Raw genomic sequence first — 18,153 nt, 5'->3', positions numbered from 1 at the left:
AACTATTTGGAATTTTACTTAATCATATACAAGCATTTATATTGATAAAAATCACGATAATCGCCTGTAATGTAATACTCTTCATTCTTGAATGATTAAATATCTGGCATACATTTCAGGTAACTCTACAAAAATAGTACAGCAAGAGAATAAATATTCCTTAATTTTCAAACGCGTTATGTGTACAATATCGATATGTAAAGCGCACGCGAGAGAATAAATAATTACTCTTATTACGACAATTTCTATCACATCGTGTTTCATCACAAGCTCAATTGTGTACTGACATCGTGCTCTTGTTGCAAGAGAGAATTGTTCGCATTGAAGAAGACTCGAAATATTCCGCAATAAAGGAACACACTGTCGTAAACGGAATGCGAAGCGCGGCGGGTATGCCTACTTCATTAGCGAGCATCGTTATTTTCTCAAACGGAGCATCGGCTTATTATGAGTCGTTGTAATTGTATGTACGTCTCGTCTCACTCTCGGCGGTACACCGGCCGCTTTAGACTTTCTATCAAAGAGCTTGCAATTTAAGAAGCGGAAGGAAGAGACTCGGAGCGGGATGGTTGGAGGGAGAGTGAGCCTTTTCAACGGAGACACTTTGCACCTGTTGAAGGTACAACCACTCCTCGATCTTGCCAAACTCTCCCGCTCAAAGTGATCTCCAACCTCTGGCAGTTACTAGAAAAACGTCGGCAAATTCCCCCTCTTCTAGCGTCCGATTTCGTTTCGTTGACGTCTCGGAAATTGGTTTTCGATATGAGTCGCGACGTAGATATCCCATTGTTCCTTGTGCGTGCGACAGCTGCTCGAAAAACGCGTCTCGTATCCCTTATTGTTTTTTTTTTTCCCTTTTTTTGACACATATACACCTTTTGTAACGACTAAAAAGCATAGAAATGTCTCTAAAGTGTTCGGCAAAGGAGGTGTAAATCATGAATGAAAAAAAAATTTTTTTGTTCAACACAAATATTGATTTACATTGGAAAATACTTGAATACAAAATATAAGAAAAAATTGCAACATTATTGCATATTGATATTCACAGAATATTTGTGTCTCTCAACATTATTTGTAGTTGTCACAAATGTCCGTTGCAAGGTACATTTACAAAACTGTATATTGCGATTGTCTTATTTCATGTTTAAACTGTATCATTCTGACATATATAATGATGACTAGAATTATAACATGAAAATGTTATATTTGCATTAGTCAGACAGAATGATTATTAAATTTTGAATTTTTTTCTTTCGATTATCGTCTGCATGAATCCAGACGATATAGAAGCCATAGAATTTTATTCCGCAAACATTATCCTACTTGATATGGTATTTTGTATTCGCGTATATTTTAACACGCTGCAAAATCATGAGAGCAGGAAAAGATGCGTGCATTAGCTACGCATAGTAACGCGGCTCTGTTCACGAGCAAAATTTTGAAGGAAATTAACACGCATCGTGATCGAAGTTGCGTCGTCTACCGTGTCCAGGGCGTATACACGGGCCGTTGCGTGAAGCTTGCGAAAGCAGCTGGAGGCTTACACTTCCGTAAGCTCGCTCGTGGTCTACGAGCCGTGTCGGTGCTGCCGTGCCGCGCCGCGCCAGTGCCAGGGCGAAGTGCATTCGATGTTCGCAGTTCGCCGCCATGGCAACAATCCCCTACAAACAAAATGCATCGTGTGCACACGACATGCCACGGTTTTCCTTGTCCCGCCGATGCCGGTGCCCACCCGCCGCGCGTTTAGTCGCCACGGAAGGAATCGTTGCCGGGGTGAAGAAATGCCACCGGACAGGACGAGACACGACTGTAAATTCCGAGCGAGCGTTCGTTCGGAGGGGACGGTCCCCGTGTGCTTTGCGAGATAAATCGTCCGGCTAGCCCGTGCACTCGCACGACTGCCGGGAGTGTCGAAAGGGGACACCGGTGAGCACGCGATCGGCGCCGATGATTAACGGTCGATTAAAGATAAGCGCCGACTGTTCGTTTTGCTACGTCGGCGTGCCGGTGAGATGTTGTTACGTCGTGGTTAACGCTCTCGCGCGATCGATGAGGGCACGTACATTGCTGCACGAGTATATCGATGATTTGCGAAAGGGTGATAGGGTTCCCGTTTAGATATTGTTACGCTACGCATAATTAATAATTATCTCAAATAATATTATTATAGTATTATTATTATACAAACTATTAATTATCAGTTTCATGCGAGAATGTAACTCTAGAATCTAATCTAAACTAAAATTAATAGCGTTTACGCAAAGTCTTACGTGAAGTCATCATCTATTCATATTTTATGATATTTTAAATATTGTTTTTATAAAAACTTCATTTTTTTATTTTAAAAGAAGCGTAGAAAATGTACAGTCGGCCATCAGTTTTAATTATACAATAGATATATGGTACGAAACGTGTCGTTTCATTATTTGCCAACATCTCGCTATCTCAATGAAGAATGTGAAAGGCATGTCAAAAGAAATAATAATCACAGTCATTTGTTGCATCGAAAGCGATGTAGCAAACGGCCGAAAAAGAAACTCTTGCGACGACGTATCCTCTTAAATGTTGCGACGATATTTTCAAATCCATATGGATTAGAAAATCCAATATAGAAAGGAAGAGCATCGCGAGGGCGTAGCAGAATTGCGTGAGCGAGAGGGTGACCGAGGTCGTGCCGAAGGGAAATGGGTAGACGAGAAGAGGAAAGGTCGAAGGAGGAGGAAGAGCTGGGGTTTACTGAAGAATGAGGAAGGGTGAGAAAGAGAGAGAAAGAGAGAGAGAGAGAGAGAGAGAGGAAGACGACGGAGGGAAAGGAGGGCATAACACAATTACATGTGGGGTTGATGCCGGGCTCTTCGTACAGCGGAGCGGGACCGCGGGAAAGGGGGGCCCCAACGGTGGGTGGCAAGATTGAATATGAAAGTTTAATGCGAGCAATATCAGCGCCACTGCCCCGGCCCTCGGCTACTCACTCTCAGACGTCTCGGCTATCAGGGTGCCCATCTTGGCCGTATCTCTTTATATCGTGAGTGCGCTTACAACGGCGGCTTCGAGCAGGGAGAAGAGGCTAGATGGCAGAAAGCACTTCGAATCTTTGATGTCCCGAGGTAACCCGCAAGTCGCCTCGAGCTTGTTCCGCGCTCGCGCCTAGGTCCCCGCTCGATCTGATTTGTCAATCCGCGGTCGCGCGTCGCTTCCGACGAATACGTTCATCTCAATCATTTAGAACGCAGCATAAACACATAATTAATGCCCTATTAAATTTTATCGCTTCAATATCAGATTTTTAGCGCGCAAGAAATGATAGTACAAAAAATAATAAAAAATTTACAAGATTGTAAATTGTATATTCAATTTTTTTGTCTGCGCTTAATTTATTTTGCTTAATCGCAAAATGTTACAGGCTTAAATAGCTATGTATATAATTAATTTATATCTCATATGTTATATCGATATAGATAAATTTTTATATATACTTTACTTTTAATCGTACGTAATCTCATGATCTTTTGTATGTAAAAATATTTTTAAGCTCATTCCCCGTTTTTAATCAACGATACGGTATAACGTATCGCGAGATGCCGCCTATCTTTTTCTCTCACACGAGAAAGGATAATTATCAATTAAAAACTTACTTTTGCGTACAGATACTCTGCTTGTGAATGGGATTCACGAGCTCGCTAAGGCGTTTAGTGACTATGCCTTCGGCTATTTGTAAAACTTTACTCATTAATTACCGACGAAGATTCGATCTCGTCCTCCCTACCATACGAAACTCCCATCCCAACCTTTTCTCACTATGATTTTACCCCTTTGTCCGCCACAACAAAGTTTAATAGTGAATTAGAACGTGCATTCTTGCAACCGACAATTATCTGCCAATTAACAGGCCGAATGCGATATCGCAAAGTCATTTGTTTCTATCTTAAAAAGAGATATATCCGCAATGGATGCCTTATAAAGGATGATACTAGTTTTCCTAATTATTGAACTTTTATCGAATACAGACGCCGAAGACAAAATTCTGAAAATTGAAAGTAAAAGTAACGATTTCACGATAGCGTTCATCGACAGAAGACTGATTGAAAATATAATGTCATACAGAGAAATTCCTTCTTTGGCGCGGCTAACTATATTGCTTCACTCTATCCTTTCAGCGTCATTCCTGCGTATCTTTGAATATACTTCAAAGAAATAACTCTCGGTACATCTTGTACGTCAACGTGGTTAAAAATACAGCTCTACTTATACATACGCGCATCGTGCATGGGCGTACTGACATACCGCCACATTTCTCGTAGTCTAAAGTCTCCTCTATTCTACACTTCTTATGTTCCGCTATCGTGCGCACCGAGTAATGCGCGCTTCCTCAGAGTGAATTTTATTTTGAGGTGACAAGCGCCTTTAAGAGTTTAGACGTGTGCCAACTTAAGCAAATGCAGATCGGAACAGCGTCGCGCGTCGAAATGCTCGGATCTGACAGAGAGCTGACGGAAATGTCGACTGGCGATAGAGGCGAAAAGCGAGGTACATAGTTACAATATCACATCAGGAGATCTGTCTAAAACAGAATAATGGTTGCATTCATAAAAGGCCTCGCTGTTCCCGAGATAGGTGCAAAGATAAATGAGATGCGCTTCATATGTGGAATCATATGTCCGTGGCAATTCACAAGTAGCATGAAAAAACGCGGAGAAAACAAATTTACAGGCGATTGATGAAAAAACTCGTAGATAAAATACGATAAAAATTTAATTCACGGATTCGGTTCGGTATTGTTAAAAAATTTAGCACATGTATGAGAACATAATCTTATTTAATTAATTAATTTAAGAATTTATTATACATGTTCTGTTAAAGATGTCGAGTTAAAATAAAAATGAGCGTCATTGACGTGCGATTAATTGTACGCAGATGCAGGAGACAGATCGTACCGTACGGGATCCGACACGGAAGGCGCAGCAACCACGGACAACCCAACACCGCCTCCAACCTTGACGCCAAATCATCGGCAAGCTTCTCCATTTCCCCTCGAAAGCACAAACTCTCGCCGGCATCATTATAACGGCAGCATATCTTCCGAGAGATCTCGCAACGGCAATGGTAGGGAGTTAATTAGAACCGCGAACGGGTTGCACGCAAGATGATACTTACGGGCTCACCGCAAGATGAATTTCATCAAACGCAATTTTATACTTTATATTAAAATTAATGCGCACAAAATAAACTTATTCCAATAAAGAGACAATTTAAAATGAAAATCATCGATATGACACAATATATATGACAGCTATAGTTTCCGCTTTTTATTATGATATTTCATATCCATCTTAGATATTATACTTAATCTTTAGTCGCATTAAAAAAAAAATTGGCAAATATACAAGGTTGGAAAAATTCCAAATTTTTTTGATAAAATCTATGCCAGTGAATAAGAACCGGTATTTTTCGGAAAAAAATCGGTAAAAATGTTTAATTCTGTTATTATAACATTTTTCTCATATCAAAAATTAATATGAAATTTAGTAACATATATATCTCTAAAAAGCTTTTTGTTCTAAAATTTACACATTAATTTGAATTAAAAAAGATTTTATTATTATATTAATTATATTTCATTTTTTTAATTATAGTGATTAGTATGAATAATTAATTAAAGTACAAATATCTTTTTGCGTAAAGTTATATAAATATATTTTAATATTACATTTTATTTGTAGTTATTGCGAGTTTATTCCAATGGATAAAGTCCGACCGAATTGAGTAAAAAAACGGAAGTTACCATGATTTTTTTCCACTCACTGGTTTTTTCCGCCTGCACATACGTAGACACTATGTCATATCACTGTATCATTAAAATTTTAGAGTGTGATTCTGGAGTGAAATATACAAAAGTTACTTGTTAAAAGTTACAAGTAAATTTACATGAAAAATGCTTTCGCTTAATCTTACAAATAATTTCGTTTCTTTAAAAGTAATTTCGAGGGGATTCAAGAATTTTCTTTGTCCACGCGCTAATGGAAGATTGAATTAAGCGGCACGACTCTCGCTCGTTAACAAAACCGGCGTTCTCTAAAGTAAAGAACTTTTAAATATATATATATATATATATATATATATATATATTCGACTATTTAAAAATATTCGTGTCTTCTTTATTGCAGATACCGTTTACGCGGCGCCCGCAAAAAAGACGACTTCCGGCGGCGGTACCTTAGGTCGAAGAACACGCCGAGGTCACGCAAGCGCTTTGAGCAGTAGTTCCACTGCGAGTGACCGTTCCGAAACTGTCTTCCCCGATGAACACACTCGCATACATCTCACCAACGGTGAGGCAACATTCCGCGCTTTTTTCGCATATATTATTGCATATTTATTATCTCATACGCATGACCATCGCATCATATCGCATGCTATTCGGTATCATTGTTTGAGACGATTATTGTGATTATTGAATCTCAATAAGCTGAGAAATATAAAACTGGGTGCTATTAAAGATTAAAAAAAAAAGAAAATCTATTCAATTGTGAAAAATTAGAATAAATTCTTGCCGATCGCCCTGAGCGGATCGACGCTTTAAATCACGACGTAAAATTTCGGCCGCGGTGCGATAAGTTAACGATCCATGCCTCAAATGCGATTACCGGACTAATCGAGTTACTGGATGGTATCGAGCCCCTGGCCGAAGTTAAATCGGGTTTCGAGTAAACGTGTTCCTCGTTAAAAACTTAATATTAATAGTCATTCGGAAAAAGGTGAGCGGAAAAAAAGAAATCATACGTGAACATTTGACAAATTTTACTTTCTTGTATTTTCTAAGATTTCTGCTTACGTTATATAAGCTTTCAATTATTCGAGATTTTGTAGATTTACAGTGAAACAAAGTATTATAGATGGAGCATTTTCAAACATTTTCAACCTCGATCTTGTATAAAATAATAAACTCCGCGCACAAGACATGTATTAATCTTCCATAACAGATTCTCATCAACGATTATTTCAATAATAATTTCCAACAGTGCAAGAAAACGCGCTATCTCCGTTGTTAATCTTATCCTAAAGCAACATTTATGCATATGTAACCGCGTTGTTCTAATTACAAATGTTGTTCTCGTTATGAGCATCTCTCGTCTCGCACTTTCCACCGACATGCGGATGTGAAGCTCGCGGCGAAAGATCTTGGCAAAGGCAAACGGTTTCCAAGCCGTGCATTATCGTCGGAAATCATGCCGTAATCAACAAACTGCATTATGCGCTGGCTCGTTAAATAACCATAGGACTTTCTATTTTGGCAGTTAGGTTCATTGTTGTCCGATACAGTAATGTACCAGCGGCAACACCGACAGTGTCGGTAACGCGAACGCGAGAGAGAATGAGAAAGAGCCTTGAGCCCGAGGCTAACGGAATTAACAGTTGGCGGCTGAGCTCGCCTAGTTAGAGGAGTATAGGCTACCATCGAAGTTAGCGCGACCCCAGCGACTATACATTGTTTCGAAACGTCAACAGTATTTTAGGTCTCCCGTCGTTGCCGGTCTAAGCGCGCTATCTTATCGTTAGCGTCGTCTCATCGTAGAACGCAGCTCTCTCTCTCTCTCTCTCGACTGTCAAGAGAGATGAGAGAAAGTAGCTTTGTGGTTTTGAGGAGCCGACGCGGTGCCCGTGGTCGACGAGAGCGGCTTACGCTCGTCCGCTAAGTTTTAAACGAAATTTCGCCAGATCTCATTTCGTGTCGACGCGACGTCGATGCGGCGACGGCGGTCACGTCGACTTCGAGGGATGCTGGCTGCCAATTAGTCCCGCCGATATCGCGAGACGACGAGATTGTGGATGAAAGGACGCCGAAGAGGATAGTCGGATGGAAAGCTGGTGAGTGGGCGCAGGAGGTAAAGAGCGAGCTTCCACCGCATCTCGTAGACGGTTATCTTCGGAATTTCAGTCTTCGAAGGCCGCATTTCTCCCGCCCGACTGAGTGTGCGATCTCGTAACACGTTTGATTCCGAGAGATTAGAAATTAGCGATGCGAAATTACATCTCTCACATTTGCTCGTGGGCCCGGCATTTACAAGACGTGCGTTTTAATAAAGATATATCGTACGTACATATGTATATACATGTAACAAGATGTATCATGATGATAAAAATAAAGTAATCTTGAGAAAAGAGTATATAAAGTTTTTCATCTTTTTATTTCATTATTTATTCCAATTTTTTCCGTGATTTAAATTTACATTGCATTCATATATCACAATTTCACTATTATTTTAACGAGATATACGAGTCATACGTTTATCCACGCTGTTATTTTTTAATACACGATACAACTACATAATATATATACGCATAATATAAACAAAGAGAATGCCGATGATGACAGCCAGAGTTATATAAGATGTGGCAAGATCCCACGTATAATTACCAGGATCTCGTAAGCAGTAATTCGAGTCTGAATCTCCGATGGGATATTGCTTGCCAGTATGTCCCTGCGGTCTAATGGAGGCATGTCGCGGCATCTATTAGCAAATGGCTCCCAACGGTCAGAGCTTACCCGCGTTAACCCCGCGTGCGCGCCATCGCCAGAAAGACGATTGATATTACATTAGACCGCCGTAGTCTAATGTGACCCAGTCTAGGAGCGCATTATTGAATTGGTGAACGCGCGAAACCCGATAACATTACATTACGTTAATTTACTATCACAAAGCATAATTTGCTAAGTGAGCGTATTTATCGCCATTAGATAAAAAAATAACACACGATACAACTGTAATCCTTTATAAACTCTGTATAGAATATTTAGATTGAGGGATATCAAAGACAAAGTAATTGATAAACTGAATAAATAAATAAATATAATATCTCATTATAATTTAAATTTATTATTTGTAATTGTAAATTTTTATTACTCCACCCGAATATCAAACAATTATTAAATTCATGAAATGTATATATGCAATTATATCAATTGGTAAAAAAAATATAAATTTTGTAAAAATTAATAATTGCACACCACACGTAAATGTACGCAGAAACAAATCACCGTCGGTGAAAAATAAATTTTCCGCGAGTTTTCGCAATCGTTCAATGATGGTTGGTAATTTTTGACGGGCTCTGATGCGGGTTGTTGCATTTAATGCCCTGGAACGAATCACGCGCACCAGCAAGCTTGATGCTATCAATTCGTTCGATTGATGTAGGTTTTATAGTATGTGTTGCGTATATATATACATACATATATATATATATATATATATATATATATATATATAATATGAACGGAATAAATCCGCACGAAATCAATTGACTCATATAGTCGAGCAAAAGTTTTTAAAAAATCATGCAGCGTATGCATGCCAGTATTTTTTACAAACGGTTGATAATACAATAAAGTAAATAATTCATTGCTTAAGGAAAAAATGTTTAATCACGAACACTTAATTCGCATCGCAGTTCTAACTATAATCGAATACTTTTTGTTACATTGACCATTCAGAAAACTATATGCAAGTGTGCTGGATAAATGCCAGATTTCGCCGAATAGGAATAATTTGAAGCACCACTTGCAAACTATGTGCCAATAGTCCGTGTTCACCATTACCGTTATCGTTCTTTTCTCTTTTTGGGTTACCTTTTTCGCAGACTAAATATCTATGGCAGCGAAAATCTATTATTACATTTAATCGTTTGCAATGCAATCTTTCAATTATTCGCAGAAAGAGAAATAATTATTAGTTTTTATGTTATAAAAATATATAGACGAGAAAAACATGTGGGAATTAAAATCACGTAATAATTAATTTATAGATTTAGACATTACAACAGTTTGCGTTCATCACTGTCTACTGCTATCGCTATATGTTAAGGTAAATAATTCAAATAGAATGTAATCGATGTACGCGAGATTAATTGTCGTTAATTATCGTATAATGCTCGAATTACAAACGATGTGACATTTATGAACTTTCACAACCTTCGTGAATTTATTATCGTAAAGTTTATTTTAGTGACGAAACTTTACTGTTACTTCAAATATATTTGATTATTTTTGTTGATTACTTTTTTGATAACAAAAAAAAATTAGAGGCTCTTTCGTTGATGAAAGGCAGAGGTGAGTTAACACGACATCACTTTCATATTGAAAGTCCGAAAATACAATAAAAAATCGTTAAAAACTTCGTTAAAATCGTTAAAATCGTTAAAAATCGTTAAAAGATTGTTATGTTCTATTGATTGAGCAATGGTACATAAATGGTAGTGCGCGGCTGAAATTTTGTGCGCGAATGAAGGCAGCGGACGCGGTACGCAGAAATTGTACGAGACAGTTCGGACGAAGCATTCACGAATGCTAACTCGGTTTATTAGACTGTTTGGTCCGGAAGGAGTCAAGCCAGAACGATTCGTCGGAACTGGTCATCGGACGGTACCTACCATCGCGGCAATACACCGCGCTGGTATAGCACCGGCAAATAATTCGTATTTACATGAATGTGTACTCTCCAACGCGGAGGCGTTAGACCGACAAATCGAATTACAGACGCGAATCGCTAACCGCATCAAGTCACTGTCGGCTACCTTGCATCCCCTTGCACTGTCTGACTAACCCTTCTCGCCGCCCGCGGACAAGGGATAACTCGGTTGAACTCGGTATCGGTGATGCGCACGCTACATAATTGGCTCCCAACGATTGGCCAAGACATACCGCCCCGGCGACGTTATATTGCTCAATAATATATCCAATTAGATGTCGTGCTAATGCCAAATAGCTCTATGTGTACGCGTGTCACGTCTGTAATAACAATCTGAAGCAATATCGATAAATTTCGCTAAATACCAAAATGTCGTCAAAATAAAAGAAAAATGTTTTAATTAAAAAAATATTTAAAGTAATTTAATTGTTTGATAATATATGTTATACAAGTATTGATAATTTATATGGGCATCTCGCAAAATTGAAGAATTACAAAGAATAAAATTATAGTAATTATAGCTGCTTTACGCTTAATTAAACTGCTTAAATTTTACGATTATTGAATATAAAATAAACAAAGCATTTTTTTAATTCATAAAAAGAATATGTTTTTTTAAATTCGTAATTAAATAAACGAATCTTGATCCGAATGTAATAAATGTAAATTCAGCCATATGGAATAAGCGATATGATGTAAATAGGCAAAATCTATATTATAGAGTTATATTATGTTCATCATTTTGCGGAATTAGATTGCACTGCGCCTATCGCCATCAGAAACTGCATGATTTATTTTGCGCGTTATGTAAACGCTAACCTATGCTTTATGAGAGACAGTAACGCGGTTTGACCACTGATCAATGATGTACCAGTATTAGCCATAATTGGCTGGAATCGTATTGATCTAACCTTCACATGCGGGCAACGTTATCTCCTATCCTTGCTGCCTTTAATTAGCTATGCTGACAAATTTACATACACAGCACAATAAGTCATTTAGCAGAATTCACATGAAAATCTGCAATTCTATAGATTTTTGTGCAAAATAAATAAAAGAATACAATGTCGAATACATTGGCATGAATACGTAATATATAATATGAAGATTTTTGTAATCAATAATTTTGATCTATTAAAAATTCACTCAATCATAAAATTCCGCTGCATTTGTGCCGAGATTTTTTTTTTTGGCAATTTAGCCGGCGAAATAAATTTAAACGGCTTTAATTCTTTCGTCCGCACTCCAGCAATTTAACGTTATATTCATAGCGTATTTCGCAATTTCAGAAGAATCTTCCTCAAATATGTACCTTTACCCGGGCTTTAATTCGGTACTACATCATGCCGCGTAAAACGCATGTAAAACGATGTAACGATCATAAAGCCGGAATGTATTCCGTAGTTTGTACTGCATCGTTAAAAAGCGTATAAGTCGCACAAAGTAACACGTTGTAACGATTCAAAGGGCTCTCCGTAGCCCTCTCTATTGCGATACAGCATCGCGGCGCCGTGATTTTTCCTGTCCATCGTCGATGCGATACTCGACTTTGTAATTGAGCGTTACAGGTGTTTCGAGCACTCGAACGGTGCCGGCAAATTGTTCAATATAACTGGAACAAATGTATATTTCGATGGTAAAGTTGTCCAAGGTATGCGACGGACGCGGCTGGCGATGACAGCTACGCATTGCGCATTTCACGGTCCGGTTTAATTAAGCGATTATTACTGCTTATTACGGAAAATATCGACGCAATTGCCACGTAACTTCGCAGAAATAATTCCTCTATCGCGTTTACAATTTTTGCGATTAATTAGAGTTCGATCTGGCCAAGTGATAACGACGAAAATCGTCGAAAAATCTGAATAGCTTCGACGCAAAGCGTTGTCAAGAGGCGAAAGAGCGCATTGCAATTGTATCATTAGCGTATGATTCACGTACATGACGATTGCATTAACCTTCGATGTCATTCGGTTCAATTGCATTCTGATATATGCATTTATGATACATTTCATCTTTCACGTGAATTTATTAAATTAATCACGAAATAGCACCTTCCTTTCTCTATGGTATGTTCACTTTGCGCATCAATTAATTAATGAAAATCCATAATTCTATCGAGAAATCATCAATATTTAATATTATCTATTGTTCTCCCACATTGATAATTAATGTTACTATTTGCAGAATCTTATGAAATGCCCAAATATACAATTTTTTAGAAGATTATGACTCTTCATTCAAAACGCTCTGTAGTACACGCCTTTATGCAAATTTGTCTAACATAAGCTAGTACAGTAATGTAAATATATCTATTGTATATATAATAAGTTAAATTTTTTTTGGCTAATCATCCCATTTGCATGATGCAATTTTTTTGTTGAAATTTTCACATATGCACAGCTAATCCCGCCGCACTAATGCACTTTTCTCTCTGCACCTTCCTTGGCACACAGGTCTGCCCAGGCCTATTTACTTTACAGGTATGTAAGCGGTCAGCAGAAAATATAGTTTTATCATTTAAATTTTAAATTGATGTGCATTAGCATTTTATAAGCATTATAGACACAGCATAAAGCAACTAATGTTACATGAGAAAACATTTCGTTATTTTATATAATTTTGTAAAGATTATTTCGTTTATATATTTTGTTATTGTTTTTGCAAAAATTTATATAACGTTCTGCTCGTTAACTGTCGAACAAAGTTGTTTGTTTGCTAATGCAAAGAATTGTGATAATTATAAAATGTTAAACTCTACTGTTTACTATGTGGTTCGAGTAATTGTCTTGACATCTACAACATACATCCATAAGTTATAACGACTCGCTTAATAGATTTTAATCCGCAGGACCAGGCACCGAAATTCCATTATCCCACATCCGAGTTACCGCAACCAAGTTACGTAGCTTCACGAAAGCGCGATAGACCACTGTATTGCAGTTAAACTTGATTTACAATAATGTGTTCTGTAACATTAACAACCTTTAATGGTTATACATTGCTCCAATTATGTATATATGTTCAACATAGTATCGGTTTATTGCGTCACCATCGGCTAATTCCCACAACTGGTATACAAATAATAAAAAATGTGTCAAGTCAAGATATATATATACATATGTAAGATATAAAAATTAAAATAATTATTTTTCAAATATAGTCAAAACATTAATTAAACATTAATTTAAATTTATGTTTTATTATTTTAGAATATCAATTATATTTTGATTCTCCCTATAAGACAAACTTTTTCGTGGCTATACTCTCAAATATTTTTGTTACCCTCGACATGCCTGGTAGGCGCTCTTTTGTACTCTTTATGTTTAGGTAACTTTAATTATTCTTCGGTGAAGTTCCTTTCAAGTTTGAACAACTTTATAAGTAACTTAACTACAGAACCCGCAACACTGAGCCCCGAAGGGCCAACGTTAAGAAGACGCCGTTAGAAATGGAAAATTTTTACTATTGCTGTTAAGACTCGTCATAATTAGTTTATATTTAAAACACAAGAATTTACAAAATTCTCAAAAAATATGCGTTACTAACTCATACGTATATTATATATATATATATATATATATATATATATATATATATATATATATGCGTGATTATGTATGGTTGACAGTTGCTAAAAAAAACATGTAGCGCATCGTGTCGTGTCATAGCTTTTAATGCATTTATGGTTAATGATACTAGCATTGGAATACGCCAATATCTCAATTATAATACTCCATTATTGTTCAATATTTTCTTGTACACTCCTTCGCCTGTAATGAGTAATCAATTTCAGCAATTGCAGATAGATTCTTTGAATTTGCATGCATAAAATGTATAATGAGACGCTTAATTATTGATGCTGCTTAATTGCTCGCAGATTTTCTAACATGACCAAACTAGAATTTCACGAATGCACAAACATGTAAGAGAAAATAATATTGCAACAAAATGGATGAAATTACACCGATATAATCATACAATTTTAATAATTCATAAGATAAACACCAAATTGTTTGAATTTATTAATGTAAAAAGAAATCTGTTATTTAAGAAACCAAATATATATAACTCTTAACAAAATTATGAAATTAGATTTTTCAAAAGTTAAAAATTTTCAAATTTTTTAAATTTATTAAACACTAACAAAAATAGTCTGGTTTCTTAAATGATCGATTTAATCTAATTTTTAACACAATTATTAATTACGTAGCACGCGTTTATGCAAATGTTCTATATACAGATGTTATCCAGTATATCATTTATCAAATTTCGTTCAAGCTTTTTATAAAAGTGCAGTTTGCATATATTTATAAATATATTTTTATATTTATAAATATAAAGAAAAATGTATATCCGATACACAGAAATGTAATGTCTTGCGTTTGCAGATACTGGTAGAGATTCGCCTCCGGAACCTGCGCCGCCGGAAGTGCCGCCGCGCGGACCGTCTTTACACGCAACGCATACTTTACGCACGCAACAAAACCGAAACGGTTGCCCACCGAACGCATCAAATTTCACTGTGCCAAGTGATCAAATGCCGACCGAGACGTATTCAGGTGAGTAACGACACTGTCAATTCACTCTAATGACATTTCTCTAAATTATACAGTACTTTTGACTTACACATTACTTTCTGTCAATACATCTAAATCTTCACACACTTTTATAAAGGATCCCTTTAAACTTTAAATTCGCGTGAGTACTTATTCCTCTATAATTCAGTGTAAACGCGTATGGTGTGAGCACCTCATGAAAAGAGCAACATAATGAAAATCGAATTGTAACGCGATCCATTCTGCTAACCCGCGAATAACCGTTATATAACACAGTTCAGTTTTCAACGGAGAGTGTTTAATTTGGTGCATACTCCGGCACCGATTATGTAGATGTGCAGATGCGAGCGCGACAGCGTGAGGTATCTGTTTAAACTAATGGGTTGTAGACCATAAAAGGGGAGTGAAAAGGGAGGCAGGAGGGGGAGGGGAGGGGAGGTGGGTGGAGGTTTGCATTAAAGCACCCGTTAATTCATTGTAAATATACTCAGCATATATTCGTTTCTCTATATTTCTATGTACATACCATTAGTATATTGCTGCGACTAAACATCGTTTGTACTGGTCGTGACGATCCTGAACATTTCTGCGCGCATGTGCATGGAGATTACATATGTGCGATTAATGTACGGTCGCATTCAATTCACGTACCGCTGCGCTAAACACTTGTATAATAATAGAAACGCGATATTGACAAGCATGATTACTCGTGCACGATGGCAATTAATGAGACCGTCAACATCGTAGCTTGCAAAGTTTTGATTGCATTTTATTCCTTGTAATTTTTGACGTACAAACAACAACTGATTATATACGTATCCATATTTTTAAAATTAGATTTAAAAAATTGTGCATTACAACATATATCGTAATATATTACGTACGAATTTAAATAACGGATTATTCGAATATTGAAAAATATGCTGGCATCGCGAATTTATAAACACAATAAAAAAAAATGTACCAGAAATGGATAAACCCGTGGTCTTTGATGGAAATACAACGGAACGCTATTGGACGCACTTTATTTCCACGGGATCACTCGGATTTTACGCAAAGTGTTTCGCAGTATATCGAATGCGCAACATGGCTCACTATGCTTACACGAGAATTTATTGTAATGCATTCCCGATAATCCGGACCGTTTTAACGGAACGCCGCGCAAAGTTTGACCAAATGCAACGATTCTCTCTCGCGCAAAGAATACGTGCGCTCTCGATGCAACGCGATTTAATAATATATATATATATATTGGTTTTCGTGCCAATTACTAATTGATGTGAACCACTTGCTGCTATAAAGACCTCAATATGTAGACAAAGCTTGGGATAGCGCTGTGCTTTATGTGAATATAATGTAACCCCACATTATAAATATGTATGCACCGCTCGAAGCATAGTGTACCAAACCTGTTACTATTTCGCGAAATTATTGAAAGTTATATCGTTCACACGTACCTACACATCCACACACATATATACAATGAAAGGGCACTGGACAGATAATATATACGCACACGAATAGGGACGATGTAATCCCGTTGTTTTAAGTTCGTCGAACTGTGTCGAAGTGCTAAAACTTTAAGAGGAATAGTAACGCTCGAAAAGTTATGTGAAACGCGATATTTTCCAGATAATATCATAATCGCGAGAGAGAATGTCTAACAAACCACGTGAACATTGTATACAATATAATACGCTTATACAAAATATATTTTTTGCGTGGACAATAAAACAGTCTCTGTCGCCGGTACATGTTGTTTTGTTTACACAGCGTTTTTTTTCAAAACATTCACGTATTTTCCATTACAACGCGGGTATATAATTAGATTTTTCGTATTTTGTCCATATTATGCATGCGAAACTTTATATGTATATCCTTTATCATCTCATGGTCGGCATCAACAGAGACACGATACATAGTTTTCTCGAAATCTGCGAAAAGAGCGCAATATTTTTGGCTGCACCTCAAATATGAGTATATCTCCATTGAAAAGAATGCAAAAATATACTTTGCTCAAATCGGAATAATCTTTTAAAACGTGCGATAAAAAAAAATAAGAAATCACATACAACCTCGACTTATATTGAAAATATTTCGAAATTATTTTTGTTCTCTCAATGGTAGACTAGATATTTTCTCACGAAAGAAAATTTATATTACCTTCGGGAATGCCTAGGAAGAGACCGATATTATTATCTAGGGTACTTAAGCTTTGCGTATTTTTGCATAACTGGAAATTAGAAATAATTATTGTTGCACCTCAGGGAGCGACGCTGTCGCGCAGTGGCGATGGCATGCACAGCAGATAATTCTCTCAATGCCTTTTTCGCGGGATATGCCCATCAAAATTCATGTGAGTAAGTAACAATGGATTACTCCAGGGAGATTTCAAACGATTTTTCCGTAACAATGATTGCATTTGCATCGAATAAAGATAATGGTTTTAATAATTTCCTTAATAATATACCGTTTATGATAAAACATGTTCAATCCAATTTTAAAAATTTTATAAAATTTCCAAATACATGACAATTTATGGTATGTCAAGAGATGAGACTCTATCATAGAGCTAGGAATAACGTATACTTACAAAGGGGTAAAGTGAGTGTAGCGAGAGAAAGTCAGGTAATGAACAGATTGGAGATGCAGCCAAACTAAGAAAGTTACGTACAGTCATAGTTAATGACACTTCATAACTTTGCTCCAAGTACAAGTGGCCACCATAGTTCTGTAAAGTTTACGGAGTGCATGCGAATATTCACTTGGTCTCTCCACGCATCTCTTTCTCTCGTTAATGGGTATTTGCTAAAATAATTATTCCAAATCAAATTTGCTTGACCAGTAGCTTTACAGTAAATAAGAAGGCGTACCGAATGTATAATATATAGTACATAAAACTTTATATTTAGATTTACCTATTTAGAATTTTACCTTATATTTAGATTTTTCTTCAATGTAAAATATATCAGCAACACATTTTCAATTTATAATGGCAAAAATTATGTCTTGTGTATTCACGAGACTAATTTAAATATTTATATTATCAGAAAGTAGAAAGAATCGCTATCAAATTGCAAAAGTATTCAAAATTTGAAACTAATAATGGAATTAATTAATGGAAACGT

The 18,153-nt window shown here is 36.8% G+C and overlaps 1 protein-coding gene and 1 long non-coding RNA gene across 2 annotated transcripts in view; one reads left to right on the top strand and one right to left on the bottom strand.

Moving 5' to 3' along the window:
- The window catches only part of LOC126849324 (teneurin-a), a 420,000-nt gene that overhangs the window by 150,461 nt on the left and 251,386 nt on the right, over positions 1 to 18,153 (top strand). The window contains exons 5-7 of the mRNA XM_050591054.1: positions 4,918 to 5,106; positions 6,168 to 6,332; positions 14,858 to 15,028. Of these exons, the coding sequence (XP_050447011.1) occupies positions 4,918 to 5,106; positions 6,168 to 6,332; positions 14,858 to 15,028 (525 nt within the window). The remainder of the gene's footprint in view (positions 1 to 4,917; positions 5,107 to 6,167; positions 6,333 to 14,857; positions 15,029 to 18,153) is intronic.
- Positions 1 to 18,153, bottom strand: part of LOC126851544 (uncharacterized) — a 223,163-nt gene that overhangs the window by 150,342 nt on the left and 54,668 nt on the right. The gene's annotated exons all lie outside the window — the stretch shown is intronic.

This window comes from Cataglyphis hispanica, chromosome 1, assembly GCF_021464435.1.
Source record: "Cataglyphis hispanica isolate Lineage 1 chromosome 1, ULB_Chis1_1.0, whole genome shotgun sequence".
Lineage (NCBI taxonomy): Eukaryota > Metazoa > Arthropoda > Insecta > Hymenoptera > Formicidae > Cataglyphis > Cataglyphis hispanica.
The sequence above is the reverse complement of the archived record's forward strand: the minus strand, read 5'-3'. Positions and strand labels throughout refer to the sequence as shown.